Here is a 17,339-nt window from a genome sequence, read left to right as displayed (position 1 = left end):
TCACCAGCTGTGATTCACGATGCATGTGCTTTGCTCGAATCCTTCCTTGACGCTGCTGTGCCGCAGCGCAGCAGATAGGCGCCAGCCCTACAGGAATTAATCTATTGCTTGGTAAGTTGGCAGGTCATACAGAACAAGAGCTACAACGAAGCACAATGTCGTCCAATTCATCATAAACCATTTCCTGGCAGTGGGATACAAGGTCTTGGATTGAGAGATGGCCTACAATTCTCGATTGGGCGTCGAACGAGCGCTTTTTCGGAAGCCGAAGCTGACTCTGGCACTCTGTGCCAGTAGTTTTCTCTCGTTGTTCGCAGCCTACCATTTCTATACTTCAGCATTCCAACACCAACCAACAGCTGGCCTACAATCTTCGATAAAAACAACAGTCTCAGCCTGTGAGATATGGCCAGGTTGGCGCACAATTACTCCCGACAGTCCCTACGTTGATGATTCGGCGTTGTCGCCTCTGCGTCTAGGGACTCCTGAGGTGATGTCGGAAAGATCAGACCAAGGCTGTACTCCTGCAAAAGAGCGTCTGGGAGTATTCGATCACTCCAGTGGTCAGAATCGATTGGACCATCCGCCATGGAGTACAGTGCGGTGGGGGAAACTCCAGAGCACTTGCGCAAATGCAATCTTCGGATTCGAGGTTGCCAATCCAACCATATCGCAGCGAAAATTGGTGCGGTTCTCCGATGATGAAAGTCATCTCTCGACCCTTGAAACCCGCTCGACAGGTCGGACTGCAGTAGTACTGCGGACATGGGATGCATATCAATACTCCGATAATCAGCTCGCCTGGATGCGAGCTATGATAACAGAGCTTTCCTTGGATACTGGCGGCCGGTTCCAGCTTTTCATACTCGTAAATGTTAAGGACAACTCACTCGACCTATTCAACGATCAAACCTATGCACAAGTTCTGGAGAGGAGGGTTCCCGAAGAGTTCCGCGACTTGGCATTGCTCTACAACGAAGCGATCCTTCGTGAGTGGTATCCGAAAGTCGGCGAATATGGTGCTCAGGATCAGATGTACCAGGCTTTGCAGATATTCAGCCACACGTTTCCAGAATTTGATTTTGTGTGGCAACTAGAGATGGACGCAAGGTTCACAGGCAATGTCGCGAAGATGCTTATGAATGCTGGCGATTGGGCCAAGCGTCAACCTCGAAAAAACCTCTGGGAGCGAAACGGCCGTTGGTTCATCCCAGCTCTGTGGAAGGATTATGCATCTTTCTCCGCACATGTAGATGAAGAGTTCGAGGACAAAGGCATCTGGGGTCCTCATCCCTATGCGCAGTTCTACCTTGATCCACAAGGTCCTAAGCCACCGACCAAGAGGAACGACATCTGGGGCGTAGGAGAAGAAGCCGAGCTGATCACCTTGTCGCCACTTATTGATCCTGTCAGCACAAAATGGACTTATGAGTCTACGGTTCATGGTTTTGAGCCGGCACTCTACTTACCCCGTCGCATGGCCATAGTCAGTATGACACGCACATCCCGACGTCTACTCCGCTTGATCTCCCATGAACAGCGACAGACAGGCTCTTGGGTAGTCAGCGAATCGACACCTGAGACTTGGTCTTTGTTGCACGGACTCAAAGCGGTCTACGTTCCTCACCTGGTAGCTTTCAATATGGACACTCACAGCGAGACGCCAGAAGAACGAGGACTGGAGTTGGACCGTATGATTCACAAGGGACCTGCTTGGAATTCTGCTGGTGGTGAGCATGCGGGATTGCTGTGGTGCCCTGATGTAGGGTTGCCGGAGCACAAGTGGCTGAAAGCCAGTTATTTCTACTGGGCTGGTGACGCGCCCAGAGTGTGGTGGGCGTACACCAACGGGACCTGTACTTATCCCTTGGTTTTACACCCTGTCAAGTCAGACTGATGAGATGTCGCAATAGATGTATGGAAGAATGATCATTTCACAAAAGCACGAGAGTCGATCTCTGTCACCGTGAGCTGTGTTTCTAGTAGACATTTAGATGCTTCGCTAGACGAGTATTGAGACTCGTAGGAGGAGTGCTTCGCATATCTTCTCATGGACAGCTTAAGTAGTTCTCTTCAGATTAGGCTACGGTCTTCATGCCATAAGCCTGCACAGATCCTGCTTGACCAAAATGTAACGTACACAATCGAGAATTTAGATTCTAGCTAAAGAAGGTATTTTGCTCAAGAGACAGTAGGAAAAGCCCCCACGATGAAAAGAATCTAGCCTCGACCTTGCGATGTTCCTGCTTCAGTGATCACCAGCAGAAAGCTCATGCGTTCTGCCTGTAGAAGATAACTCGTAAGCTCCTTCGCTAGCTGACTTACCCGACAAGTTCGTGCGAAAAGAGTCGGACCTGTAATCAAAGGGGTGCGCTGCTTTACTACCGTCCATGTGGTGGAGATATGCTGGGAAAGTCTGAGAAGGCTGATCAAGCCATCGTTTATCTGCTTTTGCCTTGCGGTGACGAAAGAACAGGAAGGCAATGGAAGCAAGAAGTATACAAGCGCCAATGCTTACACCAACCGCAATGCCAATCTGCGAAGTTTGGGAGATTCCGTTCGGCGATGCATGGTTGGTCGAGGTTGTCGAAGGGGCCGCGATAGTCGAGGACGCATCGTTGGGCGAAGACGATATGATGTTGGCCTTTGTGGAAGGCAATGCGCCTGACGACGTCTGAGTTGATTGCAGAGAGCTGGTAGGCGAGGTCTGTACGCTGCTTTCAGAGCTCGACGAACTTGATGAAGTGGTAGACGTGGAAGTAGAACTTGCTTCCGTTGTCGTTGTTGTAGCTGATGATGAAGATGATGATGCCGAGGTCGTGGTCGTGGCTGGAGCAGCATTTTTGTCTCTTTCGTCGAAGGTTGTCTGGAATGCAGTGACTGCTGGACCACTTCGGATTTGACAGCTATAGTAGTAGAAAGACTGGGTGGATCCAGGCGCATAGGTAGTACCATAGAGAAGGAGCGTAGAGCAGTATGGGAGATATGAGCCACTATATGATAACTCCAATTAGAAAAGTATGTGTCAATTGGTCCTCGCACGCAATGCTTACCAGAGAAAGTTCGCTCCTGCTATCGCTACTCCCGCATACGTGTTGAAGTTTCCCTTAGCTCGGTAGTCCAAGCATGTCGATACATAACCACAGCCCAAACCATTGGAGCAGCAACCAAAGTTCGGAGCCGAGTTTGGACTCGAGTAATACGTGCACGACTGCTGCGATCCACAGGTCACTGCAGAGGACCACGCTCCACTCGTGTAGCCACAAGTTTCAGCATTCGTCAAGACCTCAGGAGAGTCATCTTGCCGCACTGCATGGATCAAAGTTGTGGGTACAGTCGCCGGTGACGATAGCGAAGGCGAAGGTGAGCCTGTCAAATGAGTGCCAAAGGCAGTCAACGCAGGCGTGAACATGGTTGGAGAGGAAAGAAGCTGAAGCAACACGAGTCTAGACGAGAACGATACACTGGCCACGACGGAGAGAAAGGGAGAGGCATCACAGGTGGTGCTTTTGTAAGGGCGCTGGTTCATCCAGCGTCCATGTCCTTACCGTATCTGCATGAGTTCTGGAAGCTGTCATGCTAGATGGCCAATCCTGTCGAACTCTAAGCGCTTGACAGTGGTACAGCAGCAGGAAAATTGACACCTTCTGCAGGTCGCGGCACTCCACCTGTGCATGTCTACGCAATCGTTATCATGGAATGTGGAAGGAACTGGCGTGTTGTCAGTATAATGTGCAGTCCCTCGCTCGAGATGGTTGAAGATAATGTAGGCAAGCGCGCGCCAAAATTTGACTGACTCGCGAATGTTTCGACCCAGACCGTTGGGTGCGTTCCCGCTAAAAATGGGTTTAGGAATGTGAAATCGAAACAACGGCTATATTATTGGTCTGCAGCAGCGGCAGAAATATTGTTAATATGTCGCCCTCCCAAAGTGTTATTTCAGCAGTGATGTCCTTGTTTTTTCCCACACGATTTTGATCAGCTTCCAATCTCATGACATCTTGAATAACCATCAAATTTCACTTGAACTTTTGTTCCACCAGTCATTACCACCCAGCGCGAGATGTCTTTTTCACAGCCATATATGATCGCCCCTGTGGTATACGAATTTGTTTGGGCCGTCGACAACACTCCGAAACAGACATCGACATACACGACGACCTACTTCGGTCCACCCGGATCTCATACAGCCTACGACCAAATCGTCAATACGGCTCTGCCTTCACCCTGGCAGATTGAGACGATCGGTATACCATATACCATCCTTCCTGGAGGAGTCTCAACACAACATGCCTCAGCGACAGTTGCTACGCATAGGCCCACAAACCCAATCCAAACCGATTATACTCTTGTCGCACCAGCAAAAGACTCATCTGTTCAGACGTCTGCGTCGCACGAGGTGCCTTGTCATGAAGTTCTGTCCGGTCGACTTCACGAGTCATACCTCATATATCTCCAGGTTGTTCTTGTGTGTCTTTTCTGTGGTGGCTATCTCTGGTCCCGCTGCCTGAGACGTCGCAGCCAGAGCGCTAAGCTCGAGGGCGGAATCTTGAGTTCTGAGAAATCAGCGATATATGAACTTGCCTGATACTGCATTTTTTTTTAGATGCCCTAATCGCGAGAATGACAAGACCTGTCGTGAATGCTTTCTCCGTCGCGTGTCAGGTGTGACTGCTCTTCATGAATCATCAGAAGGTTTATATCGCAACAACAGGTTAGCGAATATCAATCTCGCTGACTGTTGAATATTCGTGCGCATGTAGGGGCACGGAGACCAAACGTGTCGGATGTTGTTGTATTCGTGGTCTCAGAACGACGGTGGGTCGCACGAGGGTCAAGTCGACGGGGCCAAATTTTATACACGCCACGACTTTTGGCAAGCAACCTTGCATCTCGAGAATCGTCGCTTCCGGCTTCGCTCACCTTTACAATGTGGTCAAGCATATCGAGGCAATGCCTTGATCGTAGTATAGAAAAGTCTTGACCCACGAAGGAAGGTACTGACATGTGAACGTGATGAACACGTTGGCTTGGCTACTCCTCATCATCTGCGTGTGTCCTGCTGACTGTTTGCACGGCCCCCTGTCTCTCAGCTCCTCAGTCGAACGACCCCTGGCCGCTTTCCTCATAAACACAGCATGTCGCTGCAGCCTTCCCCATCTACAGGTCTTGCTCAGCCGCAGTGTCACCAACGCCGATAACCCGACTTACTCAGGCTGTGTATCACATGAAAATTGCGAAAACAGTCAAAGGTCCAATTCTCAGCTGAGGCAGGCTTTTGGGGCTGAGGCATACTGTCTACATGCACGACTGCGGTAAGCTACAGCAAGAGACGAAAAAGGCAGTTTTGCATGTGCTCGCTCATCCTTTTGAGTCGGTCTGACATTATAATAACGTCGTCTCATTCTGTTTTCTTCGACCTTCCTTGATCCTGATTGTACATAACTCAATTTCTACTATTGACGCACTACCCAGACGTCCTCATCTGCACACTCGCCTATAATATCACAACCCTCTACATACTCTGACACTTTTGACAATGCGACCTGCGTCGGAGCCACAAAGACTACTAGTCTTCTGCGATGGCACTTGGTGTGGTCCGGAAACTGATACCCGAACCAATATTCAGATCCTGGCAGAAATGACTGGCATCGACATGAAGAACCCAAGAGGATCAAGAGAACTCGAGGACCCAACACGAAAGCTCCGAGCAAAGTACTTCAACGGCATCGGTCTGGGAAGCACCTTCTTCGCCTACCTTTTCAACGGCGCGACTGCAAATGACATCGGAGACACTTGTGTTGAGATCTACCAATACATTGCGCAGTACTACCGCGAAGGAACAGAAGTTTGGTTATTTGGTCTGAGCAGAGGTGCCTACACAGTACGATGCGTAGTAGGCATGATCAATAATTGCGGCATTGTCAAGAACCCATCTCGTGATCTTTGTGATCAAGTTTATCGCGTCTACTCCTCACCATACGACGCTGATAAGCCATCTTCAGCACAGAGCAAAGAGTTTCGAGACAGAGCAAGCTGGAATGTCGCAACACCAATCAAGTTCATGGGCCTTCTGGATACTGTCGGTAGCATCGGCATTCCTTCCTTGGACGCTGGCAATGGACCTTCCTACCCTACCCTGTGGGACCAAGTCGTTTCAAGCAGCGTTGACCAAGTCTACCATGCTTGCTCTATTCACGATCGTCTGTCACTCTTTCAGCCGTGCTTGACCAAGCGCGACCGTCGTAACGGCAAAACTGCACCCACTATCCATGAGACATGGTTCCCAGGCTGCCATTACGATCTTGGTCGTCAACGCTTTAAGTTCCTGCGCAGCAGGGCAGTCGATCCTCTGGAACGTCTTCTCGTTGCAGTTCCAAATCTCCTCTCTGGCACTATAGAGCCCGACGGCGTCTTAGCTGACGTCGTGCTTCGCTGGATGCTCCAAGGAATCAACCACGAGATGCCCACTCAGACCGCCATCCCAAACATCGAATCCAAGATCGCAAAGCTCGAATTACAGATCAAATCGGGTCATGATGACGTTGGTTCTGGCGACGTCTACTCGCCTCAAAAGTCGCTTATGTACGCCCCCTTTGGCAGGATCATCTCATTCTTGCCTCAGCCTCGCGCGGTCTATGACGCCATCTCCGTTCTCATGGCTGTTCGCGATCGACGTATTCCTGATGAAGGTGCGTATGTGTTCCCGTACAAGGACAACTTTGAAGGTGGAAAAAGGAGCATCGAAGAGTTGGGCCAGGTTACCAAGAAGAGATATCCAAGTCGTACATACGAAAGCTGGCAAGCGTGGAGCGCATACTTCCCACAAAAAGACGACCCCGTGTTTAGAAATGGCGATGTATCGGGGAACGGCAAGACTGTAAAGGTTGACGAAGAGCAAGTAGGTGGTAGTGAGCAGTGAGCCAAAAAGTAGGATAGGGGTTTGGGTTCGTCTGTCGCTTCTGGAGTTTGTTGGTTGAAATATATATTCTACGTAACTAACGGTCCAGGAGGTACATCGTTCTTTCCATTCATTGGTCTTGGTCAACATCATGCAGCACTGCAGCTTTCCACAAATATGACGCGTGAAGTTTTATCGTTGCAAAGCATGACATCTAATTACAGCCAGTGAGGTCCGGGGAGCTCCTTCCTCCACTTCACAACACAACTCACAAGGCCAACAGGCTGCGAATGCTACTGCCTCAATGCAAAACGAAAACGGAATCTCTCGATGACTCGAACCCATGCCCTCCCAATCCAACCTCTATAAATCATCGAAACACAATTTGCCGTAACAAATGCAGCGGTAGCTCAATGGCTAGAGCGCCTCTCCCATTAGATGGCTGACCAGCATCATCACCTAATTCCTCCTGGGCGCCTCGGAACCGGGGACGCAGGGCGGTTAGAACTGATGAGCTTGCACTCTAATGTTCTGCGCAAGGGAATTGGGATGGATCGAGATGGAGATGTGAGTTCGATTCTCACCTGCTGCAAATTATTTTTCATTTTTGGTCAGTCGAGTTTTGATCGTTCTCGCTCTAGGGGTTGTTATAAAACAGCTAGTAGAATGCACGATATCAATCTCGCCAGAAGCTTTGTCACAGAGAAAGCATTGAAGGGGGTCTGTCTTCTCTGGAAACCACTTTGTTCGCCACGTTATCATGCATTTTCATAGCTATGTTGTGACAGTGTCTATGTCACGGAGAGCTGGGGACGCGGTAAATCAGATGTGCCTGCCCCGCCAAGTAGGTAGTACCTGTCAATCGTCTTCATTCTCACCAAACACAGAATATGTTTTGGATCCATGCATGACTCCAGCCATATGGTCCTCTAGTCTTCTTTCTGGAGCAGCAATTATCATAATCCTAGAAGAGACCCGAAAAGGCACCAAAAACAATCAATTTTAAAGTAGATGTAGCAATTTTCATTCATGTATACAGAAAGAGATAATATAAACATTAGCTTAGTGAAAAGGACCGTGGTAACCTTTTTCCAGGTATCATAATTCTCCAAAGGACAGATTTCCTCCCATATCGTTTCCTATTTTGCATCTTACAATCTTCCCAAAGAATTCACAACCTTAAGCAACGGTGACGAAAGCACCGAGAGCACAAGGGTTGTAGTCGTTGAACAGGTTAACAGCAACCGAATCAGCAGTGCTGAAAGTGTAAGTAACGAACTTGCCAGCAGCGCAAGCGCCAGACTCAATCATGTAAGCATTTCCAGGCTGAGGAGCAAAGCTGTAGATAACCTTGCCATCCTTGGAGACATCGATCATGCCAGAGCCAGACAAGCTGTAGCCCGAGGTGGTAAGATCAGAAGCCTTGGGGAGGGAGAAGTAGGTGCTGCAGGTCTTGCCAGAGTCGGCCTGGGGAATGTCAAAGCCGACGTCGGTCTTGGTGTCCTTGTTGATGGTGATGTTGTAGCCGTTGACGCCGTTCACGCGGAGGGCGTGGGGGTACTCGTAGGCGCCGGCCTTGAGGTCGAGAGGGCACTTGCCAGTTGCGGAAGGAGCAGGTGCAGAGGAAGCAGGCTTAGAGCTCATGACGGGAGAGGAAGCGGCACTGGAAGTCATCATGGGAGGGGGGTTGGAAGTCATCATAGAAGAGGCAGGAGCGCTAGAAGAAGCCATGGAAGTCTCCTGCTGCTTGGAAACAGTGACATACTGGACCTGAGTGACAGTGACGGTCTGAGCGAGAGGGCACTCGCAGGTAGGTGCAGGCCCAGTAGAGGCAGGGGCAACGGGCATCGAGGATGGGGCCATCGAGGATGCGGGCATCGAGCTGGCAGGAGGAGCAGGCTTCGAGCTGACCGGAACAGGCGAGGGAGTCATAACAACAGACTTGGTAATGGTGTCGGTCTTGACCTGAGTGGTAGGGCAAGGAACTGTGAGGGTAGTAGATGCGGTCACAGTGATAGTCTTGCTGTTGATGGTAACAACAGTTGGGGTGGGGCACACAGTAACGTAGTCGGTGGTGAAAACTGTGGTGTAAGTGGTCATCTCGGTCCAAGTCGAGGTGGTGGGCATCATTGAAGAGCTTTTTGTGGCCGAGTAGGGGATGAAAGTAGAGATCAGACCACTGGTGCCGAAGGGATTCTGGCCAAGGCATCCAGCGTAGTTAGCAGCACACTGGGCCATGTTGGCAGAAAGTCCATCAGGACCACGGGTAGTTCTGCAGGTGTTGTAGGCTGCGTAGCAAGCACCCTGGCAAGCTGCGTTCTGAGCAGCGCAGTAAGCTTGATTGGCAGAAAGACCATCAACTGGTGTAATTCTGCAGGTGTTGTATTGAGCAACACATCCAACGGCAGATGCGCTGGGAGCAGGGGTGGTGCTGGCGGCATTCACGGGCTTGGTAACGGTAGCGGTTGTGGGGCATGGCACGGTCAAGGTCGTCGCCTTTGTAACTGTGATAGTCTGGGTTCCGACCGTGACGACGGTGGGACTCGGGCAATATGTCACGAAGTCTGTGGTGTACACTGTAGTGTATGTAGTGCTTGAAGGAGTGACCAGAGTCAAGTGGCCAGAGGTTGAGATACAAGAAGCCCCACCTGGGTAAGAATGGGCAGGATTGCAGGCGTAGGTCGTCATTGAGGAGTTCGAAGCACTGCTCGAGGTCCAAGAGGAGCTAGGGGACGAAGAGGATTGCCATGAGGAGCTGCTAGAAGGCTTCCAGCTCGAGCTTGACTCCCACTTGGAAGAGCTTGAAGACTTAGTAGAGATCCAAGAGGAGCTGGAAGATGTGGTAGGCTGCTCCCATTTAGAAGTGGAGGCGGTGGAGGTAGTGTTCATAGGCCAGGCAGCAGCGAGGGTGGTGAGGAACGAGAGGACCGAAACGGTCTTGATGGAGTTCATCTTGAGCGAGAGATGGAGTGAATGACTACAGAAGAAGAAAGTGCTCGATGCTGATGATAGAAAAAGGAGAATCGATTGCAGGACGAGAATGCCTTCTTATATACCATTCACCTCAGGATATCTCAGCAGACTTTACATTTTGGATAAAGCATGTCAATGGTAAAGACGGAAGCTTTGCCCGGCACGCTCGCATCAACCAAGACTCAACCATCTAGGGCTGCATCAAGCAAGCGCAAGATAGCGGAGAAGAAGGATTGTGGCATTCCCGTATTCGTGAAGGCGGAATGGCAAAAAGGTTCTTTGCCGATGAGTTTCCACTTACGACATCAGATGAGAGGAATCTGTATGATACAAGACTATTTTTGTCGACACTGGACTGCTTTGGCTTTCCAAGAAGTATACCATGGCTGCTTTCCCCAGGTGTTAGTAGCTTTCTGAACTTAGCCGTTGCGGTTAGGGTAGGTCGTGCGCCAAGGGACCGCACCGAAGGTTAAAGCCACGATTCCTATCTTTAGACCGTTACAAGCAAAAATCTGGCGGAGGATTCACACACGGGCAGAACCATTTGATTTAAGCATGTCTTGGGCTCGTCATGGGCTTAATCTAGTCGGCATTAGGCATCTGGAAATACGACCCGGGTCGAAGCGGCTCTCGATCGCGGGGTTGCATTTCAAAGTCGTCAACTTGAGGAATTGGTAAACGCGGAGGGTCTCAGAGCGACGGGCCGAGCGATGTGTGGAGAGGTGGAACGTACAGTCGTAGAGAAGGATCGTGAATCATTGGTATCCAATTGGAATGTTCGTGACTTCCACTCCTCTTTGCATTTTGTTGCCTGATGTCTTCTAGTCTTGCTCTGCATGGCGGAGAGCAGCCCGTACTCTCAAGAAAGCCACAAAACCATGATGTTGATTTTGTTCGTGATGGTGGATCTGGAATTTAGCTTACGAGAAGATGCATCAATGTGCTTCCTGCAAGGCACGGCTGAACAAACTGATCAGTAAACCAGCTCTCACAGGTTCAACATGCTGAGTGGTATTCGGATTCATCGATCAACGCTGCAAGCCCTGTAGATCATCAGTCTAAGAGGAAGTCAGTCCTTCGATAGAGGGCTGTGCCTGCTTCTCGCGAAGTTTGGTTGATCCTAAAGCCTCCCACGTTGTCGCCGCGCTGCGGCGCTCGCCATTGAGAGCTACATCTGTCACAACGTGCCAATTCTTGGTACGGCATGGCATGCTTTGTTTTTTTTCGCATTGATCCTGCTTGGTGTACTGGCCTGTACCATCGTCGATACTTTGATCTCGTATGCAGTGCATTGCATTCATCCATACGAGAAGCCATAACAATGACAATTGAGTATTCCTTGAGCCGCGATCTCCAGTATCGAGTCTCCAAACGTCTTTGAGACATTGGCGTTGAGAGACTACAACGTCCACGGCAGAGCGTCATGAGACAGCGTTTGCAACCGCGGTTCAACGCAGAAGTCGTCGTTATGTCTCACAGACACGACGTTGAGTGCGGCAAAGAGCCGTGAAAAGAGCAATGTCTTGCTACAGTAGATGCGGCATTTCTCGAATGAGATAGGGTATGTCGGGTGTCAACTATGATCTGCTCGCTGAACACGAGGCGAATGCGTGGGCGAACGCGTACTGGTACGCGCCGGGAATTACGGCTGACACGACTTCTGGCCTGTTTGGATATGTGCGCTTCCGAAGCCTTGTCTTTGGCGTGACCCTGTTGGCGACGTGAGAATATCTTTGTGGACTCGAAATTGATCCTCGGTACAGGTCGGTGAGGCAGTGGGAATTAGTCACACGGAAATGTAGGATACTAGCATTTTATTGTGTCTTATACTGTGTTGCCATTCTCATCATTATGTAACTCTGGGGAATTCAATGAATCCATGGACGACCTGTGTCTATCGAAAAGCGGCGAAGTCTTGAGCGAGCAAGAGCAGAGGCCATATCTCTAGACTTAATAAGCAAGCCAAGCAGCCTATTCAGGAACCCATTCGACAGCTTGAAGGTATACTGACCGTGATATCGCTGCCAGATGAATGGTACAGGGTCGTAACAGAGACCTCCAGCGATCTTTGTCGGCAAATCGCGGATCACAACCGTGACCCGATCGAGGGTTCAAGCCTCTGAACCATGAACATTACCTGCCTCCCTCTCTTTACCCCTCTCGATAAAGAGTTCACGCCTCCAACCAAACCATTTAGTCATTCGCTTGGCAATGCTACGCAACATGATGGGGTTGATGGTGGGTGACGGATGTGGGCGGTGAACCACGATCGTTCTGACACCCTCGCATCTTTCCTCGTCCTGCTTGAGAGTGATGGCACTGCCTTGACTTTGCAGAATGGAGAAGCCAGCATCGATCATCGCGCTCAAAAAATGCTGCCATGAGAAAGAACGCTGCGACTCTTCGCCGCAAGATGGAAACATGTGATGGAAAATTGTCATGTTGTCATGCTTGACGGGAATGAGGCTGATAGGAGCTGGAAGCTTGGAAGGCGGGCTCGAAACAGGTGGTGGTTGTGGTTGGAGCAATGTTCCTGATGCCTCCGGCTTCTTTTGACGCCTTGTCTTATTGCTGCTTTGCAGAAGCGATGGAGCCTGATTTTCGTCACCCCAAACAGTCTGCATCTCCACAGGAGTGACAGAATGGCTCTGTTCATGCATGCGGCGCTTGTACTCCTGGTAGCGAACATCGTCTCTTTCAGCTGCGACTTCCGCAAGGTATTCTTCACTCTCATGAATACGCATCATAGCAAGGTCCTCGTCGATACTGCTTGACCAAACTCCATTTTCGCCTAACTTCTTTGCCCATTGCAACCTGAAAGCCTGCCAGAAACGATGCAAAGAAGCACGTGATGCAGTTGCTTGCTTCAACCATTGCTCATTCTTCATTCCCTTGGGCCAAGGGTGCTTTGTGCAAAAGTCGTCCAGGTATTTCGCAGTGGCGTCTCCAATGGCTTTACCTTTGGTACTGTTGCTCTTTTTGATCCAGTTTTCTCGGCTTTTGGTTTCCTCAGCAGGAATCTTACACGTGCGTTCTCTGTTGAATGATCGAAGACACTGGATGTTGGTGCTGATTGTGTTCAGAGCAGCCATATCGGAAAGCTCATCGACAAGGTTCTGATCCATACGCGAAGCCTCCTTGGGATCTGTACGACAGATATAGTCGATGATCCTGAAGTTCAGAGAGGGGTCCATTGTGAAAGGGCGATATTCGTCGTGTCCCATGCAACTGATGCTCCAGTACAAAATGTCTTGTGGGAACCAGTCTTTAGTGGTGAATTGTCTGTTGAGGTGATGGTCACGACCGCTGCCAGTGAACTCGAAATTGCGCTCAAAGCCACGCTGGTATATCAAGCTCGAAAGATTGATGAGGACGGCAAACATCTCCAGACACAAGTCTTGCACAATTAGGATTGCCTACGCGCAGGACATGGTCAGCATCATCTCACGACTTCTGCCAACCACGTTAGTCAACTTACATCGTTGTAGAGTGCTCGAGTGGCATCGGATGGATTTTCGACAGATGCCAACCAGGCACGCTCCATCTTATCACATTCAAAGAGCATCTGACGCCAGTAACATTCCCTTATCAAAGGGTTGAGGAAGACCTGGTCGACGACGTGGGGCCATTTGTCACTATGCTTCATTGTCTCGAGGAAAAGGGCATTTTTGTATGCTCGTGCATGATGCTGGACGTAGGCGGGATCGGTCTGAAGCAGTTCAATGTGGTCTCTAAGGACACGATGACGAGACTTGGCGAGCTCATGAGTCTCGACTGGATCGAATTTTGGAGGGCTGCAGAAAGGTCTAGCGGATTCGGTAGACCAAGCGAAGTTGGAGTCGATACGAGAGAAGCCGGCGTTCACAAGCTGATTCCACTTGTTGTGAACCCGTTGAACCGGAGGCTCATTGGCCTCATCGAGGAGACCCGCAACACACTTGCGAAGAAAGGCCATCATCCTCTGCTGAGCCTGGAGAATGGTGTAGGCTTTGGTGAAACCGATGATCTGATAGCGGTGTGCTTGCTCAGCATTCCACTTGACCAGTTTGCCGAGATCAGGGCCTTGCATAACGACGCAATGAGGGTTGAAGGTTTGCGTGATGATACCGAAACGCTCAGCTAGATCGGCATTCATGTCGTCAAACAAGATCCAGTCCTCGGGTTCACGTGTAGTGCGGTGGTGCAGTAGAGCAAGCAGGAGTGATGGGTCTTCGCTGAGCATGTCTGAGTCGAGATAGGGTAAGAGCCAGGTGTCTTGATAGGTCGAGGTCATCTTAGTAAGCCTGCTTCCGTGGAGAGATTGAGAAAGCCATTCCTTGACCTTTGGGTCGTTGATGCCTTGCAAAGAACGCATCAGCTCAGAGTTGAAGTCGCAGTTTTCTGGGCTGCTGCGCATGTGAAGTAGATGGATGGCGGCGAATTTCTTGTCAAAAACGTCGACATTCTCTGACAAAAAAACAGAACGCTTCTCACGCGACTTCTTCTTCCAGCGCGTGACAAGAAAGTCAGCATGGTCTGCAAGGACCTGTCGGAGGAAAGTCAAATCTTGACGAGCGTCACAGACGAGAGATGAGACAAGCTGAAGAGCCTCCTGATCGGTGACATGAACAGTAGCCGGAAAGTACTGACCACAGCAAACCTCACATTTACAGGCGGCGAAGGGTAACTTGGGGGGCTTTTCCACGTCGAAGACCTGGCCGACGGCAGGTTTGGTCTTTTTCCAGTCCGGGTGGGGAAGGATGATGGCGGTCGGTTTGTTACGCATGAGAGAATGTCGTATAGCCCAGAGTTCATCATCACCCTCCTGTTTGTTCTCACGTTGCTGCTCGAGGATCTCCTTCCAGATGTCCATGGACCGGGAAGATTGGAACGCGAACTTCTGCATTCTTGCACGAAGGAAGAGTGCAGAATGCGGCAATGGAGCTGGCACAGAGCTGAAGGTGATCTGGTCAGAGTGAATTTCGCGATGATGAGAAAGGAAGTGGTGAAAAGTGAAGGAGAGCGCGCACAGGGTGTAAAGCGCAGAACAAAAAGCGCAGAATGCAAGATGCAGAGGTGAGAATGGGATGGAGCTGACGTTAAAGGGCAAAGTCGTGCCGATGGAAGAGAAAGAGAGAGGGGGGAAGAAGAGGAAGAAGTGAAAGTGAGGAAAAGTGCGGAACAACGAACGATTTGTGTTTGATGGAAGGCGCATGCAGGCACCCGTGGCGCGCGTATGGAAGTGACGACTCACCTCCGTTAGCGACCGAATCTGGAACAACACAATATAGCAGAAAACTCCGTTATCCATGCCGCTGTATGTACCTGAACTACTAAATTAATGGGTATATGCCATCCAGATAAACACAAACAAACGCGCCTATATTAAGCCTTTGTGATCAAAGGTACGGGTCGACCTCCAGACGATAATATGCATGCTCCTTCTTTTTTTGCCATGCTTTGTACGCGCGCCAACTCTCGAAAACCAGGATTGAGAACATTGTAAAGGACATGGCGGCCATGATCAAAGCAACAGGTGCTGCAGAGAGGGTCTTGCTATCCGACGTAATGTACATGTTGTTGATCTCGTCGCAATGAAATCCCTGAACAAGTCATTAGCACAATGAAAACAATGTCGAGGAAAGTCGCTTACCTTCGTGAAGGGCAGCTCCATTGCCTCCGAGACACCGAGCACATTTTCATCTACATCCAATGCAATGACACGTACAAATCGGGTCACGCATCCGCCAATCCCGACCTCTGTTTCGAACCCTTCCTTTTGGGTAATGCTGGTATAGACCCAATCAGCATAGTAGTCTCCACTGATATCATTGTGCTGCAGCGCATATGATACAACTTCAGTAGCTCCATTCCAGGACACAAAGAGACCGTCTCGCTCAGAGTTGTGGACCATCGAAATAGGCTCGCTCGGCAGCCCTATCCAGGGATATCGCATCACATGATAGGATTGAACAGATCCATTGAGTATGGCAGCCTCTGTTCCAAAATGATCGTCGCAAAAGAGCTTGCCTGAGGCAGAGTATGAAGACCATACCGATCGTGCACCCCAACCAATCAAGATGCTTGGATCTTGGTTGGCATCGGCAGTAGGAACAACCTGCAAGCTTCCTTGACTGTCGGCAACCAACTCATTCGGATGGAGATACTCTCGGACGACACGAGCTTTGTAGTCGTTCTTGTTGATCTCGCCATCAAGGACAGGACGAGTGGGATAAGAAACAGCAAGAAGCAGTCCTCTCGAAGCCATCCCAGAGTCCCACGTATCGTCGTTTCTATTGTCAAAAAGACTAATTAAGCGCGTGGTGATGCCTTCTTGCCTAGTACCAAAGTCCGCGACCAGACTCGGGAACTCGTCAATGGAGTGGAATTGCGCGAAATGCTGAGAGGAGAAATCAAAGGCGTGATCGTCTGATGTGAACATGTTGCGCTTGCCTCCAAGCGTCCAGATCAAGTCACCAGTCTGGCCATCGATATAGCTTATAGAGTGCGTGTACCGAGCTGAGACGAGATAGTTGCCCAGGTCGTCCTTCTCGACCGAGTTGAGATGATACCAATCCCAATGTGTGTGGTTGGTTGCTCCCTCCTCTTCGTAGCGTGGATCATGATATGATTCGGATGTATCATGATAGTCTGAGGCACGCCATTGGAAAACGAGACTGTTGGTCGATATATCAATCTCTTGAAATAGGCAGTCCCAGATGTATTCCAGTTTTCCTTCCTTCTCTTTCTCATATTGCTCATATATACTGATGATGGCGGTATCGTTCGGTGTGAGGCTTAGGGAATGCAAATCGGCGCGTAGGTCGCCCAAGGCAGAAATCTTCGAAACCAGATCGTAAGACGAATTCAGCAGGTAATAGTCTCCTTCTCCATGACCCCCGACGGTATCATCGCCTAGCCAGTAGGTCAGGTGTGGAGCGCCCTGGTATGTTTGCACATCAAGGTTGTAGGGTTGTCCTTCCGTCTTTTGCATCCATACAAGTTCTCCTTGGTCGTCGAGTATTACCATACCACGACTTTCGTTGACGGCGGTACCTCGAGGTGTAAGAAATGTCAGCAGACCATCCTGACATGCTGGTGAATCGATCTTGTGTGCCACAGCCGGAGACGTCAGGTCGGTAGACTCAAACGTTCGATAGGGATAGTGGCCATAATCGTGTTCCCAAGCTGTCAAATCTGTAGGATCGTAGTCGAAGCCAACGTCGTCTGCTAGTGTGTAGTATGTCAGTAGCGATAGCTGAACCAGCAGCAAAGCAGCACAATGCATATCCGTCCCTTTCTTGGCCAAGACGTTGCCCGAGATTCGTTCAGGCACCCTTACGCAAGCACAAGGGGTAGGCTTCAGTCAAGGATAGGGCTCATGTTGTATGAGACGGATGAATACAACAGTCGCGAGTTGATCGCGGCCGTATAGAAGAGGGCACTCGAGGCCTAGGGAGCCCTGAGCCCTGTTGGCCCATGAGTC

General features: G+C 50.1%; 7 protein-coding genes across 7 annotated transcripts; 3 read left to right on the top strand and 4 right to left on the bottom strand.

The window, feature by feature from the left end:
• Window positions 1–721: 721 nt before the first annotated feature.
• On the top strand, window positions 722–1,897 carry M437DRAFT_18582 (uncharacterized protein; the record flags this gene model as incomplete). Its single annotated transcript, XM_041018965.1, has 2 exons — window positions 722–1,199; window positions 1,275–1,897. Coding segments are annotated over 2 exons (1,101 nt in total), but the record flags the coding sequence as incomplete, so codon positions are not given.
• A 351-nt stretch (window positions 1,898–2,248) lies between these two features.
• On the bottom strand, window positions 2,249–3,412 carry M437DRAFT_72710 (uncharacterized protein; the record flags this gene model as incomplete). The annotated part of the gene is made up of 2 exons (XM_041025899.1): window positions 2,249–2,993; window positions 3,054–3,412. The coding sequence occupies 2 exons, from the start codon at window positions 3,410–3,412 to the stop codon at window positions 2,249–2,251; spliced, it is 1,104 nt and encodes a 367-aa protein (XP_040882879.1).
• A 651-nt stretch (window positions 3,413–4,063) lies between these two features.
• Window positions 4,064–4,588, top strand: M437DRAFT_63399 (uncharacterized protein; the record flags this gene model as incomplete). Its single annotated transcript, XM_041024248.1, has 1 exon — window positions 4,064–4,588. The coding sequence occupies one exon, from the start codon at window positions 4,064–4,066 to the stop codon at window positions 4,586–4,588; it is 525 nt and encodes a 174-aa protein (XP_040882878.1).
• Window positions 4,589–5,551: 963 nt separating this feature from the next.
• On the top strand, window positions 5,552–6,838 carry M437DRAFT_19268 (uncharacterized protein; the record flags this gene model as incomplete). The annotated part of the gene is made up of 1 exon (XM_041018983.1): window positions 5,552–6,838. A coding segment is annotated over one exon (1,287 nt), but the record flags the coding sequence as incomplete, so codon positions are not given.
• A 1,242-nt stretch (window positions 6,839–8,080) lies between these two features.
• Window positions 8,081–9,853, bottom strand: M437DRAFT_72708 (uncharacterized protein; the record flags this gene model as incomplete). Its single annotated transcript, XM_041025898.1, has 3 exons — window positions 8,081–9,097; window positions 9,305–9,494; window positions 9,693–9,853. The coding sequence occupies 3 exons, from the start codon at window positions 9,851–9,853 to the stop codon at window positions 8,081–8,083; spliced, it is 1,368 nt and encodes a 455-aa protein (XP_040882876.1).
• Window positions 9,854–12,024: 2,171 nt separating this feature from the next.
• On the bottom strand, window positions 12,025–14,675 carry M437DRAFT_20623 (uncharacterized protein; the record flags this gene model as incomplete). The annotated part of the gene is made up of 2 exons (XM_041019004.1): window positions 12,025–13,290; window positions 13,353–14,675. Coding segments are annotated over 2 exons (2,589 nt in total), but the record flags the coding sequence as incomplete, so codon positions are not given.
• A 702-nt stretch (window positions 14,676–15,377) lies between these two features.
• M437DRAFT_40988 (uncharacterized protein) lies at window positions 15,378–17,141 on the bottom strand (the record flags this gene model as incomplete). Its single annotated transcript, XM_041020288.1, has 1 exon — window positions 15,378–17,141. The coding sequence occupies one exon, from the start codon at window positions 17,139–17,141 to the stop codon at window positions 15,378–15,380; it is 1,764 nt and encodes a 587-aa protein (XP_040882874.1).
• Between the last annotated feature and the right edge of the window lie 198 nt (window positions 17,142–17,339).

This window comes from Aureobasidium melanogenum (assembly GCF_000721775.1).
Source record: "Aureobasidium melanogenum CBS 110374 unplaced genomic scaffold scaffold_3, whole genome shotgun sequence".
NCBI lineage: Eukaryota > Fungi > Ascomycota > Dothideomycetes > Dothideales > Saccotheciaceae > Aureobasidium > Aureobasidium melanogenum.
This window is presented reverse-complemented; position numbering and strand designations above follow the sequence as displayed.